This window comes from Corticium candelabrum, chromosome 21 (assembly GCF_963422355.1).
Source record: "Corticium candelabrum chromosome 21, ooCorCand1.1, whole genome shotgun sequence".
In the NCBI taxonomy this organism is placed as follows: domain Eukaryota; kingdom Metazoa; phylum Porifera; class Homoscleromorpha; order Homosclerophorida; family Plakinidae; genus Corticium; species Corticium candelabrum.
The window spans coordinates 3,345,056-3,364,338 of record NC_085105.1 but is presented as its reverse complement, the minus strand read 5'-3'; the positions used below and the strand labels follow the sequence as shown (position 1 = coordinate 3,364,338).

The 19,283-nt window shown below is 39.2% G+C and overlaps 3 protein-coding genes across 5 annotated transcripts; 1 reads left to right on the top strand and 2 right to left on the bottom strand.

The window, feature by feature from the left end:
• Positions 1-613: 613 nt before the first annotated feature.
• LOC134196854 (uncharacterized) lies at positions 614-1,255 on the bottom strand. Its single transcript, XM_062666075.1, has 2 exons — positions 848-1,255; positions 614-789 (listed from the first exon to the last, which is right to left on the bottom strand). Exons 1-2 carry the CDS (start codon positions 1,245-1,247, stop codon positions 614-616), a joined length of 576 nt encoding a protein of 191 aa, XP_062522059.1. The 5' UTR covers positions 1,248-1,255.
• Positions 1,256-1,660: 405 nt separating this feature from the next.
• LOC134196265 (death-associated protein kinase 1-like) lies at positions 1,661-9,869 on the bottom strand. Of its 2 annotated transcripts, none has more exons than XM_062665354.1 (13): positions 9,807-9,869; positions 9,632-9,718; positions 9,442-9,546; positions 7,850-7,957; positions 7,675-7,773; positions 6,799-6,897; positions 6,636-6,740; positions 6,370-6,447; positions 5,891-6,299; positions 4,424-4,665; positions 4,097-4,285; positions 3,874-4,036; positions 1,661-2,867 (listed from the first exon to the last, which is right to left on the bottom strand). In XM_062665354.1, the coding sequence occupies exons 1-13, from the start codon at positions 9,867-9,869 to the stop codon at positions 1,894-1,896; spliced, it is 2,721 nt and encodes a 906-aa protein (XP_062521338.1). In that variant the 3' UTR covers positions 1,661-1,893. The 2 variants fall into 2 exon arrangements, with proteins under 2 accessions (XP_062521338.1, XP_062521339.1); XM_062665355.1 differs by having other exon boundaries at positions 9,365-9,546; positions 9,807-9,839.
• LOC134196266 (nucleolysin TIAR-like) lies at positions 9,864-18,930 on the top strand. 2 transcript variants are annotated; one of them, XM_062665356.1, is made up of 13 exons: positions 9,864-9,985; positions 10,046-10,148; positions 10,227-10,325; positions 10,539-10,593; positions 11,065-11,152; positions 11,978-12,053; positions 13,732-13,762; positions 13,816-13,878; positions 14,167-14,344; positions 14,406-14,481; positions 18,213-18,251; positions 18,313-18,473; positions 18,529-18,930. In XM_062665356.1, exons 1-13 carry the CDS (start codon positions 9,963-9,965, stop codon positions 18,656-18,658), a joined length of 1,122 nt encoding a protein of 373 aa, XP_062521340.1. In that variant the 5' UTR covers positions 9,864-9,962; the 3' UTR covers positions 18,659-18,930. The 2 variants fall into 2 exon arrangements, with proteins under 2 accessions (XP_062521340.1, XP_062521341.1); XM_062665357.1 differs by lacking the exons at positions 9,864-9,985; positions 10,046-10,148; positions 10,227-10,325; positions 10,539-10,593 and adding an exon at positions 10,656-10,924.
• Positions 18,931-19,283: the final 353 nt, after the last annotated feature.

The following is a 19,283-nucleotide window of genomic DNA, read 5'->3' as shown; positions in this document are numbered from 1 at the left end:
ACTGTTAGTAGTTGATATGCTTAGATATGTACGTAGAATAATATATTGAAATGTATTACACGTTTCAAACTTAATATTATTGTCTACCACATTTTTCAAGCATATAGCTAACATCATTTCAAACAATTAAAATACCTCTTATGCACAAACAATGTCTATGATTAGATGTAGACTAATTTTTGCTCTATTACGATCGGTAATTCTGTGTGTTCAAAGGACAAGATCAAACTACATGTCCGATCAAATTAGACATGATGGACATTGTGCAGAGTGAGGCTCATCTCGAACTCACTCACTAAGTCTTTTTCTTTAGCAGACATAGTAACTGTTGTTCTTTCTACTTGACATAGTTTCTTTTAATCACGGTTGTTGTAGCAGTGTGTAGCCAGTATTGTTGTAGTAAAATTATTAATAAACAATAGTGTTACTAAATATAGAATTTAAATATAATTGCTAAAAATAGATTTTTAACAGTAATAATAATAATCTATTTATAACAAGTGAGACAAACCTGACATTGTGCTATTCCAGCTAAACATATTCTAACATTATAAATCCTGACCTTCAATGATAACTATTCTTATTACTAGTAAACTATTTTTGTATAATGTTACTATGCTGTTGTTACTGTCGTTGTTGTTGTTGTTGTTGTTGTTGTTGTTGTTACATTTATATTATTCAAAGTTTCATCTTGTTTGTGTACATTATTTGTAGTGTTGCAGACCTCAGAAACATGTGGTGCCACTTTGGCCAAAGCAAGAACAACTTGACTCTTCACATCCCAACTATCTACATACACAAACTTATCACACACTACACTTCTGCACTGCTCGTTCGACACACCTACCATCTCTTTTCAACTGCATGAGCAGTTCCTCAACTCCTTCACTGACAACTGCAGGTAAACACTGAGCACTGGCTAACACGGTGGCAAGTACAGCTGCTGCTTTGCTTCTCAAGAAGCCATTCTGTGGGCTCTGCATCATTTCAACAATAGAACGTATTTCCTCCTCAATCTCCTCCTTCTCTAGTTTTGATGCTCGCTCTTCAATATTCATCAATCGAGACAACATCATCTTCCCGTGACTCTGTTCTTGAGCAATGTGGTAGGCAGACTCTGATGACTTCCTTGATTTTAGTTTTTTTGGTTTCAAGCGAAGAGTTGTGGGAGGCTCTTTTGTTGGCTCTGCCTCCACCACTTCTGAGATAGATGGACATTCTATCTCAAGCCTGCGTTTGCGACTCATTGCGCGACAGTGAGCAATTGCAAGCATGCGCAGTAGGTATCTCGCACACGAAAGCTGGGGTTTCCGAGGGCTCTACAGCAGCTCAGCCGTCTTTGCAGTAGGCTCAGTATATCTATAGATATTGCAACAGAAGAACGTTGACTAGCAGCATGAACTTTAGTGTTAGTGAATTCACAATTCAAGACTAAATTTATTAATAATTTATTAATGACACAGCTTCAAGTTCTGTTCTTGAAACAAGAATACTATATGTATATAGATCATGACACCTATTATACTTGACAAGCAGATGACAGATTTACTGTAAACTCTACTGTAACTGAAATCATAATGTGTTTGCATATGCACGCATTATGAGAACGTTGATGTAAGTGCACCATGCAGGTCCTGCAAGACAGCTACACAGCTATGTCTATACCAATCTCTGCATTTTTCAACATGTACATTCTAGGCAATCATTGCCTTCCACAACAGTTGAGTAAAAAGTAAAAAAGCTGTATAGTTTGTATTCTTAGAAAGCAGCAAGACTGGCTACATACTGTCACACTAAAGAGCAACCATCTTGTCATCCCAATACAAAACTAGCGATCATCTAGAAAAATAACAAGCCACAAGAGTTAAAAATGCAATTCATACTCTCTAATGTTCACTGAAAAGTAGGCAAGTGTCTTGTAATCACAGCAGCAACATCGCCTCGTTCAATTGCATTCAGTGCTTGAATCAACATCATAACAGAACAATGTGGATTTGTCGTCCATTGTTCCAAGAGAATGTGAAACGCCTTTTTAGGAGTAAGTGCAAGTATACCAATCATTTTTGTCATTCCTAGTTGTTCGGCCAGCCTAATCCAGTCAGCTTTTGCGTCACAATCCCTAACTGCTGGACGACCAAAGACCTCCTCTACTTTTTGTATTACTTCTATAGGTAAATACCAAGCTGGCATTGTTGGCTCTTTCATAGAGTGACAAATCGTGGGAGAACTGCAATATAGGAGATCAACCGGACTCTCTTGAAACCCATCCGGATGAAACAACTTTAGATCTTGTCTTTCTGCGTTTATGACATCGGTCAATGAATAGCTTGCAGCAGTTTCCAAATGAGCCTGAAGGTCATGGACACTTAGTATGTCAACTTGAAGTCGGACAACTGGGCATGTTTGCTGTATAGTATTATGTAGTAGACGCCACACGGTATTCAAATGCTCAAAGCATTTCTGAGACGATACGGCCGAACCACGAACAGATATGTCGATGCAATCATCGTGAGCTTCAACAAGCACTTGAACAAGAGACTTTGATGGATAGGGAATGATCAGGCCTCCGTGCCACAGTGGGATGTCCCCTCCATATGTCGTACGAGTGACCACTTGAAACTTCGAAAACAAACCAAACGGAAAAACATTGCCTGCACTTTCGCTATTGCACCGAATCCGTCGACCACTGTAGATCGGGTATTCATCTTGCTGTTTCCATAATTCTATGCCGGTTCTGTAGGTTTTCTTCATAAGAGATGGAATTTCGAGTCGTGTTGAACAACAGTGGCTACACTTCTGCTGATATGCAACACCAAAATCTTCCAACATCTTAGCAACTTGATCTCTGTTGACTTCAGGGAATTCCTCTAACGAAAGAAAAAAATTACAAGAAACTCAATAAGTGCCACATACAGCTATCTACCAGTCGTATACGCAGGGTCACTCACAGGGGTATTGCTGAAGGAAGCTTGTGCGTCAATTTTTATGATGTCATCAATTGTTTAATAATATAAACTAATAACGTTATTCAATTAACTTGTAATGTTTATAAAACAGTGTAACAATGCAGAGGAAAACATCAACACTTAAATGTCTCACTATCTGATAGACTATTTAATTAGCCATGAGCTGTGAAAACTTTATGGTCATACGACGAGGATTCCTTTCGACAAACAAATCAATCACACCAGCCACTATGTAAAGCTATCTGATTTGTTTACCATGAATTTCTTGCCTCAGACCTCCTTCATACATGTATACAAATGTGACAATAAAAACGCCTAAAGAGAAACTCAAGGAGTGTAGAACTGCTGCAGTTAATTTGTCAAGTATAAATCGATCTTTTTCCATCTTTACGAGTTTGATGTCCCAAATCAAAAATTTCCTGAAGGCATCAAAGAAAGGGCCTTAGCCTGGGGTATTGCTAGTGTAGAGAGAAAAAAACCTACGTACACCATTGATTTACAACACTGTTTACATGACAAAATTTATACAGCATGGTCATACTAAGCGTTTGATAACATTACATTGGACGACAAAGGCACGGGTGTATAGCTAGGCAGGTTTCCAGGCAAGCAATAATCATTTTGTTTGTCAACTGAAGTGTTAAGTCAAAGTCTATCATACGTGTACGACTGAAAGGACTTGGAACGATACTCGAGCAAGAACTAAATAATAGAGAGATATTATAGTATAATTACGTTGACATCAATTAATAAAAGCTGTTATAAATCATTTGGGCAAACAGATAATCCTCATTTGTTATTGATATTAACTGAAAACCTTAATAGATAATCCTGCCTACACCAAATTATGCTTAGTAATGACTTCTTCATTTGCACATAATTTAAAACAAAATTTTCTAGAAAAAACCTTTCAAATTTTCCATTGACACAAATCCCTGCTTATCAGCAGCCAACTTTAAGAACCGACCAACGCCAGAAAGATGCACAGCCTTGAACAGCCTGTTACAAAGCCAGTCTGGATCAAGAACAATCCATCGATTAGGACCAACTGCCCATCTTGTATGAACCACCTAGAGTCAGTGACACATATCAGGACAACACACATCACAAAGTAGTACGACTACACATACACGCCCTGCCATCGAAAGAACCAAAACTGCTTGATCTAAGTCATTTCTTGTTGCCAAAGGGTTGATTTTTGTGACAAATGAAGAACGAAAATCAGTAAGAAGAGCGATAGGAGCCAGTGCCCTTTCAGTCATCGATTTGTTAACAGAATCAGCCAAAACTTCGCAAAAAAGTGGAACATGCGGATGACGCTACAGTGCAAAACCAAATCATAGCATCAAACTGTTAACATGTATTTAAATACAACATGTCAAACACTCTTTACCATACCCTACATTAATATGTAACACCATTTATATATTATAAGGTCTATAGTTAATTAACCTTACCCTAGTAATTAGTCGATGCTTTTGGCAAATAGTTTCTTTCAGCTGACCCATTTGGAAGTCTGAAGATGTGCTGTTGACACAAAATACCTTGATGTCGCCCAAGATATCCAGTTTCTCGACAAATAGAGACGCCGCGTCGTAAACTGCCACGATGCCTCGCTGTTGAATGGCATCTCCAACCATGTCGGCGTGACTCAAAACAAGCAGCACCGTTGGCTTGTAAACAACTGATGGCTGTGCACCTGTAGCAACACCAGTCAATGCTACACACCTTGCACATCTACACTATCTACTGTAAATTAATAAATTTTTGTAAATAAAAAATTTGTAAATTGCTGCAAACTCTATTTTGTAAGAAATTCATGTTCATAAACTTCCCTCATGCGCCTTAAACACGTGAGTGGAATTAATAAGGCTCAATCAACATCCAGGTAGGTAGGTCTCTGATTGCTTGGCTTGTAAAGCCAATTTCTAACAGAACACTACCCTGAGCCGAGAAAGCCGTTTCTGCCCAACCCAAACAATACAGACGATCATTCATTCAGAGTGTTATGTGCATCCGTGTGGATATTTGGGCTACAAAATGTCATGGAATTTGAGCTACAAATATTAGTAGCAACTTAAGTTAGTAATTTTTTGTAATTTTTATGAATTTACAAAATTAAATAGCTTACAAAAATTTTTTGATTTACAGTACCATATTTCTTTGATTAAATGCCACCCTCAAATACACACTGTATTTCATCTATTGTTCGTATTTTGAAGGAAAAATCGTACGACTTCATCGGAGGCATACACGAGGAAAACGTTTCGTTAGACTACTCAGATACTGTTTCACCACGTGACATCTCAAAGTGTGAAATGGGTACACTGTACCAGTATGGTGTAAGTGTGGTTCTCTAGAAAAGGCGTCAAACCTACAGTGTGACACTCATAGAGCACCGACAGAGAACCTTTAACAAATAAACGTCGTCCTCGAATAAACACCACAACTGGAGCCCAAGCTAAAAATAAATGCCGTGGCATTTAATCAAAAAAATACGGTATTATAAGCAAGTCACCAAGAACTGCATTGGTAAAGTGGCTTGTGTAGTATTACATCTTTTAATGTTGAGTGTCATGTCCACACTATCTACCAATACTAGTTACCTGCATGTTTACATGTGTAAATTTCAAACTACTTGAATCAACTCTAGTGGCTAAAACATAATCCCCAAGTCTTATGGAATTCCTGTATACAGTGCATACACGTATTACTGTATAACGGTGTATACTTCATAAGCAACTTCACTAACACATCTGTTTCCAATGTGTGCATGTGCATGCATGCATTAATGTGTGTATGTCTTGTGTGTGTGTGTGTGTGTGTGTGTGTGTGTGTGTGTGTACGCGCACGCGCGTGCACGCGTGTATGTGTTCAATACTATGAGAGCCAACAACAACAAGACCAACTGTGCAAAATCTAACCTTTAGTTAAACCATCAGCAAGGCCACATGTGCTAATTAAAGACAGCCAGCGTCTAATTTGTTGCTTCAACTCCTCTATGTTGCTTTGAAGACTCAGAACCAACAGATACACAGCATTGACAGAAGATAGCAAGTATTCTATCCCCACATTACCAGCCATCGTACCCCCCACATCCCAAGCACTGAACCAACCATTTGAGCCAATGGACACATTCTTAATTCGAATGCCAACCGAAGTACTCTGTTGATCAGTGTTACCATTCAGAGACTGGCTACGCATCCTCAGCAGTCTCTGCTGTAGAGTTTCCAGTAGAGAACTCTTGCCTACTCCAGTCTCCCCACAAACATACAATTTGATCTTCGATATTGGTACATTAGTCTTCAGATGACGAACCCACTCCTCATATTTCTGCCAACACATTGTTCATTATTGGACACAAAGATCGAAAAACTATGGCATATGTATGTAGGTTAACTACCTTCTTGTACTCTCTAAGAAAGCTGGCTACTCTCTTGTGTCTGCCATGCTGAGCCAGTTGCTCTGCTGTTTGGTTATTCTGTGCGAAATAGAAAATTATAAAATAAGTAAAAATAAGTTACTAGCATCACAAATATCATTAATTAATAATACATAAATTAGTAATACATAAAATGTGGTAGTATACTAATTGTTCAATTGCAAACTTTAATTAAGATGCTTCATGTACAAAAATCATGCACATTCAGTTGCAATTAATATAATTACCTTATTACAAATGGTAGGATTGCTAAGGAATGGTGATCGAGTAAGCAACTCGACTATAGACGTGTGTCCACCTTCGGATGCAAAGTGAAGAGCAGTGCAGCCATGCTGTACTTAACAGAGTCATATAGTTACGAACTCAAGTAACGTGCAGTCATATTCGTACCATGTCAATCAAATCTGTTTCACATCCTGCGTTTAAGAGGCACCTCACAACTTCAGCATTACCGCCAGCAGCCGCAAAATGCAGAGGCACCTTCCCTTGCTAATCAAACAAAAATAACAAGTGAATATATATGTTGTACAGAATATTAGTCTAATATTGCAGACTATTAAAAAGATTTTAAATGTAGAGCAAGCATACCTAGAATCCATACCTAGAATCCATACCATACAAACAATTCAACATTATTAACTTTCTACTTCACTCAAATGCTAATTTTTCATGTGCCTGCAGTGGCAAATCAAAAGTTTTTGAACGGGGTAGGTGCACTTTAGGGTGCTGGCAATGTGATGTCACAAAATAAAAAATCAGGCAAATCTGTTAATTAAGATTTAACTTGTAATTTCTAATTGCTGATAACAGAATTAACAAAACATTGAAATACAGTCACATTGCCAAGCGCCACTTAATGTAGGCACATCACTAGTTTAATTTTATACAATGGTCTATACAATGGTCTATACAATGGTCTATACAATGGTCTATACAATGGTCTATACAATCTGCTTCTGTGCATGCTCAAGTACCTCGGAAGACATCTGGGTGCACTGTACTTCTGGTCCCAAAATGGGTAGGTGCGCTCATGTTGCGCCACTCTCTAAGTCCACCACTGCTGAAATGTTGCTTTAGTAACCACAATATGCAATCAATTATGCTACCATTAATTGTTTCTATATTTCCTTTGTACATCTGACAAGTGTCCACATGACTTTGTCATACTTAATTAACCTCAAGCATAACCATGCAATCGCTCTTGAAATGTTAAAGAAGTAAGAAATGCGACTAGACACCACACCATTTAACTATCAAAGTACAAACCTTGTTCTTGCTGTTAATCCGACAGTTGACATCTACTAAAGCCTTGACACACGCCACTTGATTTCCCTTCGAAGCGATGTGCAATGGAGTGCACCGATGCTGATCATAATAAAGAAACACAAACCTCACACATCTGACAGCTGTTTTAACTTAAGTCTTCCGAGTATTCACTTACATGTGATTCATTTGCAACAGGATCTCTATTAGCATTGTTGTGTAACAACAACAGTAACATCTCTGGGTGACCGTGAGCAACAGCAAAGTGAACAGCAGTATATCCTTCCTAAAATAGAACAGGCAGTGACCAATAAAGAAATCCCATTGAACAGAATTATCTAAACAACTAACAAGCCACATCTCTTCACACTGTTTATACATCACTGCATAGTAAATGGACCTTCCATTAGTACATTAATTAACATTATACAAATAGATGCAACTACCCACAAAGCCCAAATATAAATTTGTGTCGCATAAGTAGCAATCTCTCTAAACGTCACACAAGTCTCCTAAAAGTGAACTTTCTACTAACCCGCGAATCCTAAAGTAACATTCCTCACTTTGTAAATATCAAATATTGTGCATTCCTGATAAGAAGGCATGTGTTTACTTGCAGAGGGCAAAGGCTTGATCAGTTGCTTAGTCGACCAATATTAATGACTCACTCAGTCAGCCAGATTTGTACGTACCTATTTTCTGTATGCATATACTCCTTACTTGTGCAGGTTACTGCCTGGTAAGTCTATATATGCAATTTCTACTAAACGAGCTAATCTGCTCGACAAAATACTGTAAATCCAGAAATTTTTGTGCTCATGAAATTTTAGTTATTTTTGTACAGCTACATGGTGTACTAAAATAACATGAATACTAAAATTTAGATAGATGCACTTCAATTCGGCTACAGTACAGTACCAATGTCTCGTATAAAATGACATATGTACAAACTAAAATTTTACTTCATGGGCAGAAGTACATGTACTAAAATTTGAGCATGAAAATTTCTGGATTTACAGTACTTACCACCAATATTGATGTAACACATTTGAATGCAAAACAAGGTATTTTGCTAACAGTAAAATAATAGTATGCTTTCTCTAGCTTACATTTTCCATGTAGCTCCAACTCCTTGATATATCTAGCACTGATTCCATTTTCATTTGTCAAGCAAAGCCAAAAGTAATATATTTACCAATTAACACAATGTCTGACACCAGAGATTTTATGAGTAACAATTCAAGTTGCCACTGACACATTAGAGAACGAGTTTCACAAAATTTAAATTTATAACATAATAAAATAATTAATTTATAATATAATAAATAATTAATTTATAATATAATAATGTACAGCTTTGCCCGGCCAATTCTCTAGACTTGAGCCTCTTAATTAATTAAACCTTGAAGTATACATAATAACAACATAACAAGCAAACGTTACAAACTTTACATCATGCATCATCCTTCAACATTAGACATCACTTACTAAATTTAGCTTTCTGGTAAACAACCGCGCTAGTAACGCCCCTTTGTTTGTCAGTGCAGTATCACTAATTAGGTTATAACTATGCTGCCATGACATTCAGTTTCAAGTTTCACATAATGTATCTGTCCATTTTCTTTTCTAATTAAATTCGCTGGCAACTACAAAGACAAACTAAAACGGACAGTTATTCTCTCCTGACTTTCACCTTTGCTGTACGGCTTTGTCTCCATGCTACAAATCCGTCTATTCTAGTAACTAAATTGCACGTGGAGATCATCAGACCTTTCTCGATGCGATGTCTACACACGCTTTGTCGCCCTTAATCAGCTTCTCGGCAGCGGAAATATTCCCGAGTTTGGATGCCTTGTGCAGAGCAGTTTCTCCAAACTATTAGAGATAAAATCGAAACTTACGAAAAATCATTCTTTTAGACAAGAAACAGCCGAAACTGCAACACGTGCTCGCTTCTTACCTCGTCTGTTGCCACTGCAAGCGTTCTGTCCTCGCGTAGCAACGTTTCCACTTGTACTGCGTCATCTCGTTGCACGGCTTGCATAAACTAGACAACGGTTAGCGTAAATATGCATAAGTACAGTAACAGTGCCTGGACCAGCTGATGTCTCGCTCGTTTTGCAATGTGTAGCTACCTGTTGCTTTGCCATGCCGACTCTTTGAGTTAGTAAAAACGCAACAAGTGTGCGCATGCCCATCGACTTTGTTGGGCCTATTTTGGTGTAGCTTGTTAGTTTATCGTTTTATCCCAGCCTTATTTTACTATTTTCCAGATTTTAGCTTAGACGGACATGGAGGACGATTTACGTGTGCTGTAAGGGCGTGCTGTCTGCGCCGTTTTCGTTGGGTTATGAAAATCAAATGCATTTTACAGGTACGTTGGAAATCTAGATCCCCGGGCAACAGAAAATTTCATATCCGATATATTCTCGTCAATTGGACTAGTCAAAAGCTGTAAACTAATTCCCAGTCGCGAGGTAGGACTGAGTGATTGTGTGCTGACTTGTCAGTCATTTTGATTTCTGTCCGTATTGTTGCTCATCTGTCTTCCATAGCATCCCGATGAAGCTCCGTATTGCTTTGTTGAGTTTCACAATCACGCGACTGCTTCTCGAGCTATTGCGGCGATGAACGGTCGGACCATTTTTGACAAGGTAAGGAGGCGTGGGCGCGGTCGCTCCGGAAGTAAATGAAACAAAGGATTGAAATGCTGCAATTCGTCGGCTGCTCATCACCTGGCTGTTTGTGGCGCGTCTGTCGGACGCTTTCTAGCAACGCCAGTCCAGCCCACGTGTTCGCTTTGGCGACTCCGCTGTCCCCACGTCCTTTGTAACGTCTGCATTCCAGCTTTTGTTTCTTGTGTCCAGAAAATCAAGGTCAACTGGAGAGCTAGCAACACGGCTACCAGAAAAGACAGCGCCGGTGAGTAGGTAGTCATTTGTGCTCGTTTCAAGTTTGCGGTTAGTCGCGGTTTTTTCTTCCACGCACTCTCCACTTGTCGTTTCTTTCGCTTTTCACTGTCAGAGTATGTCAGACACAAATTCCACTTCCTCGGATAAGGATCACAGTACTTCTGTCTGCGAACTCGCTGAAAACATCGAGAGAAACCTCAGTGTCTCTCGGCTTTCTCCAGACATTGTGAAGGTCGACGACAGCGAGTCGAGTGAAAGTCGTTGTAGTACGAGTAGAAGTAACGGACACAAGGAGGGTGTGTCTTCAGATTCAGTGTGTGAAACGAGCAGGAAGCGTTTCAGTAAGCGATCGAGACTCTCTATACGGGGAAGCGCTAGGCTTGCATGCCTTACATCCTACTGTGCGAAACCTTTACAGTACTGTAGTAGAATAACGGCAGGAGACTGTATCTTGATGTACACGCCCATCTTTCTGTTTCAGACCACCATCAGGTGTTCATCGGAGATTTGAGTAGCGACGTCGATTCGGACACTTTGAAGGCAGCTTTTCAACCCTATGGAGTTGTGGCGTAAGTTAGCTAATTATCGTCTTCTCTAAATAGAGCTAGTCGGTCAGGGTATTGTCCAATTAGTGTGGTTTGGTGCAAGAGAGAGGCCATGCAGTTAGACTGGATGGGCTGCTGTGCCTCCCCTTCATTGCTTTTGTTTTGGAATCAATACTAATTGGTGGGGTGGAACTGTGGTTGTTATTGTATCTTATCTGAACCAGCTGTTGTTTTTAATTAAATGTCAAGTTTTAATTAATTAACAGTTTTACTAGAGGAGTGTTTAGCAGTTACTACAAGAGTTAGAATCCAACCCTTTTTTCTTGGTATAGTCAAATATTCATTTATGTGTTTGTTTGTTTGTTACTGAAAGATTATTATGTACAGTATAGGTTCATTACATTTATTTCAAGGGGTACAAACACAGTAAAACCCTGAAGGCTTCAAGGTACATGTTTCTGTGTACTATTGCACTAGTAAGTAGAATATCAATTAGTGAATGTGAGGGAGAATATCAGCAGCTGAAGAGCTTGATATGCTGGCCATCAATCGGAGAAGCTCCTAGTTTATAGAAACTGGTCTAGTTAGGTACAAACCCATAGAAAAAAAACAATAAGTAAGAAGCAACAGATCTGTTTTGTAGGCACGACTGAAAATAGAAGCAAGTCTAGCTTGTTGTTCATAGTAGGAGAGACTGTGAATGTGCTTATATGTTATGATTGCTTAACTTAATTTATATACTTTATTTATTTATTTATTTATTTATTTATGTTTTGTAGGGCAGGAAATCATTTTACAGCTTACCTGTTGTTCTATCATCTTATGTATGTATGTTTGTCTATTTCGTAGAGATGCTAGAGTTGTACGAGATCAACTCACAGGCAGAAGCAAGAGTTATGGTTTTGTCTCTTTTGTTGATAAGATGGTGAGTTATTGCTGTCAGTATATGCTAAATGAGGGCACCTTATCTACTGCCAGGATATTAGGCACAAGGACATTCTAAATTTAGGACGATAAGTACATATTCAGGTTGCTCTCTTCCCTGCTAAGTGTAACCATGAGCATATTAGATCTCCTATATTTAGGGAGGGAGCTACTGTATCAAGTGAGATGTTTTACTGGTAATCGTTTTTGCTAAATACGAGTCACACACTACAATGCTTCCTGTTGGTGTTAGCACCAAAGGGATAATAGACTTCTGGGATAACATACTTATTAGGGGATAACCAGATATCATATTGCATTATGTGTGTGTGTGTGTGTGTGTGTGTGTGTGTGTGTGTGTGTGTGTGTGTGTGTGTGTGTGTCTGTGTCTGTGTGTCTGTGTCTGTGTCTGTGTCTGTGTCTGTGTCTGTGTCTGTGTGCAAGCACACCATGGCTGCATCTTATACCACTGTATTGAAATTTCTAGAAAAATGTCAGAGTTTGCAAACAAGTTGGCACACTTATGAATGAATAGAAGGAATAATGTTCTGTATCCCTAATTACATACGAACTCTCTGAACGATAGGTGTAATAATATCTGTAAAGGTTGACCCAATCATTATATCTAAAGGGCAAGTGGAGTATTAAATGAAGAAAAGATGCTCTTGTAGAAGGAAATGCTTTTACTGTCTTGAAGTGTAAAGGGACAATACATGAATCCATTAATGTAATGAGCATCATTCAGGTTTTCCTGTACACGTTTTTAGTTTCCAGTCTGACGACACTGATCCTTGTTTCAACTGTTACTACTTTCTTGTTGACAAGATCATGCCACTGTGGCAAACTGGAGTGAATGGCAATGTCACTCATTCATGACTGACTTGATCATTAGCAAGTTTATCCACTGCACTCTGTCTTGTGTGCTGGTAGGCAATAGGGTCGTATATCTAGCAATTATTTGGGACAGGCAGTGAGGTCTTGGTGCAGAGGGCATCACATGTTAACCTTTGCCCTTTCAGGTGAGACTTCATGGGAAGTATGATGGTAGTGTGAAATTTCGAAATATGTTGGCATACTATGTGATATCATGTGAACATTAGAAGTTGTTGTTGCATTCTGGGAAGGTAATGATGATGTAACTGGTTGTTAGGAAATGGTTATCAGATAACGGGATATTAGAAATTTGATTATATGCCAGTGTTGAAAGTAGGAGTTGCCAGTCTAGTGTTGATTGCCTTGCTTGTGTATTTTGCTGCCATTTCTGTATTCGTTGACCTCACTACAATATATTGTTCATACAATATTGCTACTGTGTTGTAAAAATGCGAACATGGTGACAAAGATATCTGCCTTGGATGGAGTGAAAGATATGTGGCTGTAAGAGTTTGGAGCTTGGTAGTGATTGACATTTACATGCGAGTGGGAGGGAAGCAGTGGGTAGAGAAATTAATTGTCAAGAGGAAGTGGAGTGTTGAGCTAGATGTTGTGTGTGTGATTGGCTAGGTACACCCAAGCATTTCTGCAGCTTGTACACTATAGTAATTCACATTGTGTGTGTGTGTGTGTGTGTGTGTGTGTGTGTGTGTGTGTGTGTGTGTGTGTGTGTGTGTGTGTGTGTGTGTGTTTGCTTTGTGTAATTTTGTGTATATAATTTAGTGCAACGTATTTGTTTTTTACAGGATGCAACCACTGCTATCAAACAAATGAATGGTAGAGCAAACAACAGTTTTCTCAAAGCACCCTGTAATGTTTTTTGTTGTTAGGGGTATTTCTTTGTGGTCGTGCTATTCGTGTTAACTGGGGTGCTAGGAAGGGAACAGAAAGAGGTATCAGTGGTACATAAGGAAATTGGATTTTGGTTTTATAAAGTCTGTGTTGGCGAGTAATACAATATTAGTTATTGTTGTAAGAGATGGTAACAAGGGTTTACATGACTTTATATGTTGTCATATTTATTTTTTGTAGTGTGTGTGTGTGTGTGTGTGTGTGTGTGTGTGTGTGTGTGTGTGTGTGTGTGTGTGTGTGTGTGTGCATGCATGCTTACAAGCATGTTTATGCTTCTAAGTAGGATAAGTCTGCATTATAGCGTTTGTGTCAATACTTTGTTTTTGCAGTACCGAGGCAGCTGTCTCTGGAAGAAATCGCTTCTCAGTCGACCACTTTTAATTCAACGGTTTATGTTGGTGGTATTTGCTCTATGACATCCGAAGAACAGTTTCGTCAGAAATTTGGTTACTTTGGAATAATAACTGACATTAGGATATTTGCCGACAAAGGCTATGCCTTTGTGAAGTAAGAATAAGTTTAGTAGACAACTGACTGACTGCCATTCTAATTCTAATATGATCACTAGATATCGGACACATGAAGAAGCTGCATGTGCTATTTGGAAGTGTCATGGAAGTGATATGGCTGGGTCAAACATTAAGGTGAATACAATAGTTCTTCAGTATTGTCAGTTGTATTGTGTCTATTTAGTGTCATCTGGTGGATTACACCATTTATTTGATTGCTTACAGAAAACCATTTTTTGGCAATTTTGGGTAGTCAAACACTGTTACAGATTAAGAAATTAATTAATTAAGCTAACGTATTCTGTACAATGTGATTTATTGTATCTACTCATGTATCACCCCATTATCCATCAAGCCCTCATCCCCAACTTGGCCCAGTGTCTAACATTTTCGCACCTAAACTTTACTTAATTGTGTTCATTGGTACCCAGATGGAAAATTTAGCACATAGGTTGGGACATCATTCAGCATTTGAACATCAAGTTCTCAGTCATGTCAAGAAAAATCTGCTCTTTTACAATAGAAAAGAAGTTCCTTATGATATCATAGAATGGCATCGTATGGTTCAGTAGTGTCTCAAGGATGGCAGTAACTGTGCACCTGTCGTGACAAAATGTGCTGAATTGGATATTGGAGTCATGGACAGTTATCAACACAATCGTGAAGTCATTTGTTTGTTGTGGTATTTCAAATGCGGTGGACGGCTCACAAGATTCCTTTGAGCAAAATGAACCGAAACAAGATGCTGCAGACTTGTTGTTTACTGCCTCTTACTCTGACACAATTTAATTAACTTAAAGGCTTCAGTGAATCTGAAATGACAGAGGACCGGTAATAGCAAAGGTTGTTCTAGTAAACTTGAGTTATAGTAATTTGTCAAACACCTTTGCCAATTATTAGCGTCTAAAGGTGTCATATCCTCCAGCAAGACCCCATGCCATACTCTACAGACTATGCTGACGTGTTTGTGGGGTGGGGTGATACAAGAGTAGGTATGGCATTGATGAACTACTTAGCATATTAGATTATGTTTTGTAATTGCACTACTACAGACCATACTGATATAGTCGTTGCTGCTAAAAGTGTGATGTGTGACAAGAGTTGTGGCTGCATACTCATACATGTATGTAAAAGCTCTTGTTATAAGCATCTAGATCTCTTCTGCTTTTTACAGTTTTATGCACAATACATGTTAAATTAAAGGGGAACTCCAACGGAAATACAACCAGATCTCAAAATGTAGGCTTTATCATGAAACTTTGTGCTGCGCTGCTTTCAGGCAAACAGTCACTTTGGTAGCGGAGAAAATGTCGGTTAGGTACGGAGCATGCGCCAGGCTGACACGTCATTGGCGCTAAGCTCAGCCTACACTAAATGAATTTCTTGCGTAGTTCAGTTATCTTGCCACTACGAAGACTAAACGGGAATGATAGCTATAGAGGGAGCTTGTGTTTTAAGGTCTTAGAAGAGCTCTCTGCAACGAAAGTAGGATGCTAGATGCTGTTTTCTCCTGGCAGACTTGACTCTCTCGTCTCTCACAGAAGATGAGGCTAGCGCAATAAATCTCAATGGTAATTATCGTCAGCCTTTGATCTATTAATCTACGAGGAGAAACACTCGAGTGTGTTCAAATATGAGGTTCTCTTGGAGTGATCTGAGTAAGTAAACACGCCCCTTTCAAACAGCGACTGTGTGAAGTGTTACAGGTGCAGTATGGCTCTGATTGAGCCTTAGACTTTCAACCTGAGTGCAATGATGAAGACAGTGTAGCTAGTACTGTAGTACGTAAGTTGTTTACACCCTGCACAGTGTGTAGACTCGAGACCATGGCAATATACCGCCCCTTCGTTATTCCCGGATGCTCAATCCTCTAGAGCGGCTCATGAGGCATCTAGAAGTCATGCTGATCACCAAAGCTGAGCACACCGGACTGCTACCTAAATTTGACGAGGATATAGGACTAGAGAACAACAAGAAGGGGCATGTCTGCCTACTCAGGTCTCTCTTGAAGAGAACGTCTACGCTTCCTTGACATACTTGAACCTTGTGCGTGTTTAGTTTGCGTGTAGTTTACTGGCAAGATGACTGAGCTAAGCAGGAAATTCATTTGGTGTAGGTGGAGCTTAGTGCCAAATGACGTGTCAGCTTGGTGCATGCTCCGTACATAACCCGAGTTTTTTCCGCTACCAAAGTGACTGTTTGTCTGAAAGTAGCACAGCACGAAGTTTCACGATAAAGCCTACATTTTGAGATCAGGTTGTATTTCTGTTGAAGTTTCCCTTAAAAATGTAATTTATTTCACAATGACTAAGAAAGGAAACATTAAATGTAGTAATTTACAAGTGCATCGATATTAAAACGAGAAATATGAGGATTCTATTACATTGTGAACTGCACTAATTTGTTACTACACCAAATGGGTTCTCCAAGTTCATCGACAAAACCAGCTGCAAATGGTTACATAATTTTTTTATGGCCAGCTTTGTGTCTGTCAGTATTGGTACTATTTTTAGGAGTTTATGACATTTTATTTTATTTTTGAGGAATTTATTAGAGCATCTTAGTTATTACAATGCCAACACTTTCGACTGTCTTGTCTTTGGTGTCAATAATTCTGCTTGTTGCATGTTTGTATGGGTATTCGTTGGTTGCTATGATGTTTTTTATTCATACTGACCTCTCGGCATAGCAACACATCCGCTAGCCTCGAACTTCCAGACCACGCGCAAACTCTAGTCTGGACCAGAACGGTACTAAAATGATTTCGGAAATATCCTTCTTAACCAATCAGCGTCTTAGATCCAGAATGTTGGCTCTAAATTCTGATTGGTTTAGCAGTAATTGGTGCTAAGTGCACGCCAGAGGCACTAAGTGCACACTAGAGTCGTGAATAGAGACTCTGGTGCATGCACGCATAGTTTCATCTCTAGTTCTCTGATCTTTTCAAGCTTGCAGTGAGAGAACATGCAAAGCAGTGTTGCTACACCATCACCTTTGGCAACTGGTCGAACAGTAGTCTCGGTAGTCGAGCGGTTAGACTAACTAGCATTCTGCCACAGAATCTAAGAGTCGTTGTTTCATACCATCCACCAAGATATCACCGGGAACACATGGCAGACGTCTCTTCTTTGTTCGTGAGATCTCATGGCATTGATGTTTGTGTAATACAAAGCGCAGTATCTTCCATCTCATATTGAACTAGGTAAATGATCCTACGCTGTTAGACTACCATTTAGTCTCGCTTTTTGATAAGTACTTCCAAAATCATTTAGCATTGTTTTGGTCCAGACTAGAGTCACGTGCTTTTGCGCACTCTCTGGTCTGGAAGTTCAAGGCTACACATCCGCATAATTCATTATTCGTATACACACAAACTCCCCTATCTGAGGCAGCTTGGACCGGGCATTGTCCGTAACTTGAATTGTTCAGTTCTTAAAACACTCCACAGTTCTCAAAGCAAATGTTGTTTATTGTACCTTTACCTCTATATCTCGATCCATATTTCAAAGCATGCACTGCAGAACGTTATACATACATTACCTGCTCACTCTGTGTCACTGGAAACAGTCACTATAACTAAATTTTGGGACAAAAGAAATGATCGACGTTTGCCGGAGTGACTCCCTCTATAGGCCACATGGTCCATGCTAGAAACACGTGACGCGATTAGGTGTCACATAGACATACCTCAGATAAGGGGAGTTTAAGTGTACTGATTGGTCAATACATAGTACCCATATTCTTGAGAAGCTCCTCGTGTCTCAGGCAAATATACTGGATGTTCTATTCTTACCATGCTTATCATGCTTATCATTGGTTTTTGAAGGACCATACATTAATAGTATCTGTTTATATGTTTATTGCAGTGTTCTTGGGGTCGAGAAGACCCGGCTGTTTATTTGCAGGTAAAACCGTTTGAAATTTTGTGATATGCGTTGCCTCTTTATGTATCAGTTATGATTATAGATGCAACAGTATTGTCAATATCTCGCACAACAGACGCCACCGTCACCTCAACAAACACTACCATACATTCCCATAAATGCTGCAGCTGCAGCTCACCCATCGGCTTCGAACGCTTCCACATATCACATGTACTACCACATGCAGTATCCGTACTATAACAGGTGAGTCCTTTCTGTTCTTGCTATGTGTAGGTATTGAGTGTTGTGTTTGTTTTAGTCAGGGAGCTATGACCCAGACGTCGTACAGTCTTGGATCAGCTTCGTCTCCAGTGGCTGCTGGTGCTGGAGTGGCGTGTGGACCAGTTCATAGGGTACCATCTATTCAGTCTTATAACAGGCAGCACTGACGAGAGCTAGTGGAATGTGGAAGCAACGGAGAAGCAACGCGGTTAACTGGTAAATAGGTCATTTGTACTGTGAATTGCCTGTACAGATTACAGAGATGGTTGCCGTCGTGGAATAGAATAGAATAGAATAGAGAAAATAAATATACTCTGCAACCTCTTTTTGTCTGAAAGAAGTTACAATTTCAGATACACTGTTTTTGGTTTGATTACTTGAAGTAAATTGAATACATGCTACCTTGGAAACTAGAAATCAGTATATGTGGGGAATATGATGAGACTATGTGCTGGTATAACTACGGTCAGCAAATCTGGTATGGGTTGGTATTTAGGTTAAGTAAGTAATGTCACGTTTTGACTTGTTAAGAAGGTGCAGTTGAGAGCTTGAGATGCTTGTGTGTTTTATGAAGTCATTGATAAAGTTTGAAATCTGTACTAGATGTTTGTAATGTAAATTTGGTGCTTGCTAGTTAGTTAAGTGTAGAGTGTACATAGTAAAACGATAGATCTCTTTATTTGTGCTATTCAAACTTGTTAATAACTACAAATCCTAGTTTTTGTACAAGCCACGCGACTGGGAGGAGTGCATCACATGCCCTGTAATATTTTCTTAGGGAATTATTGTCTT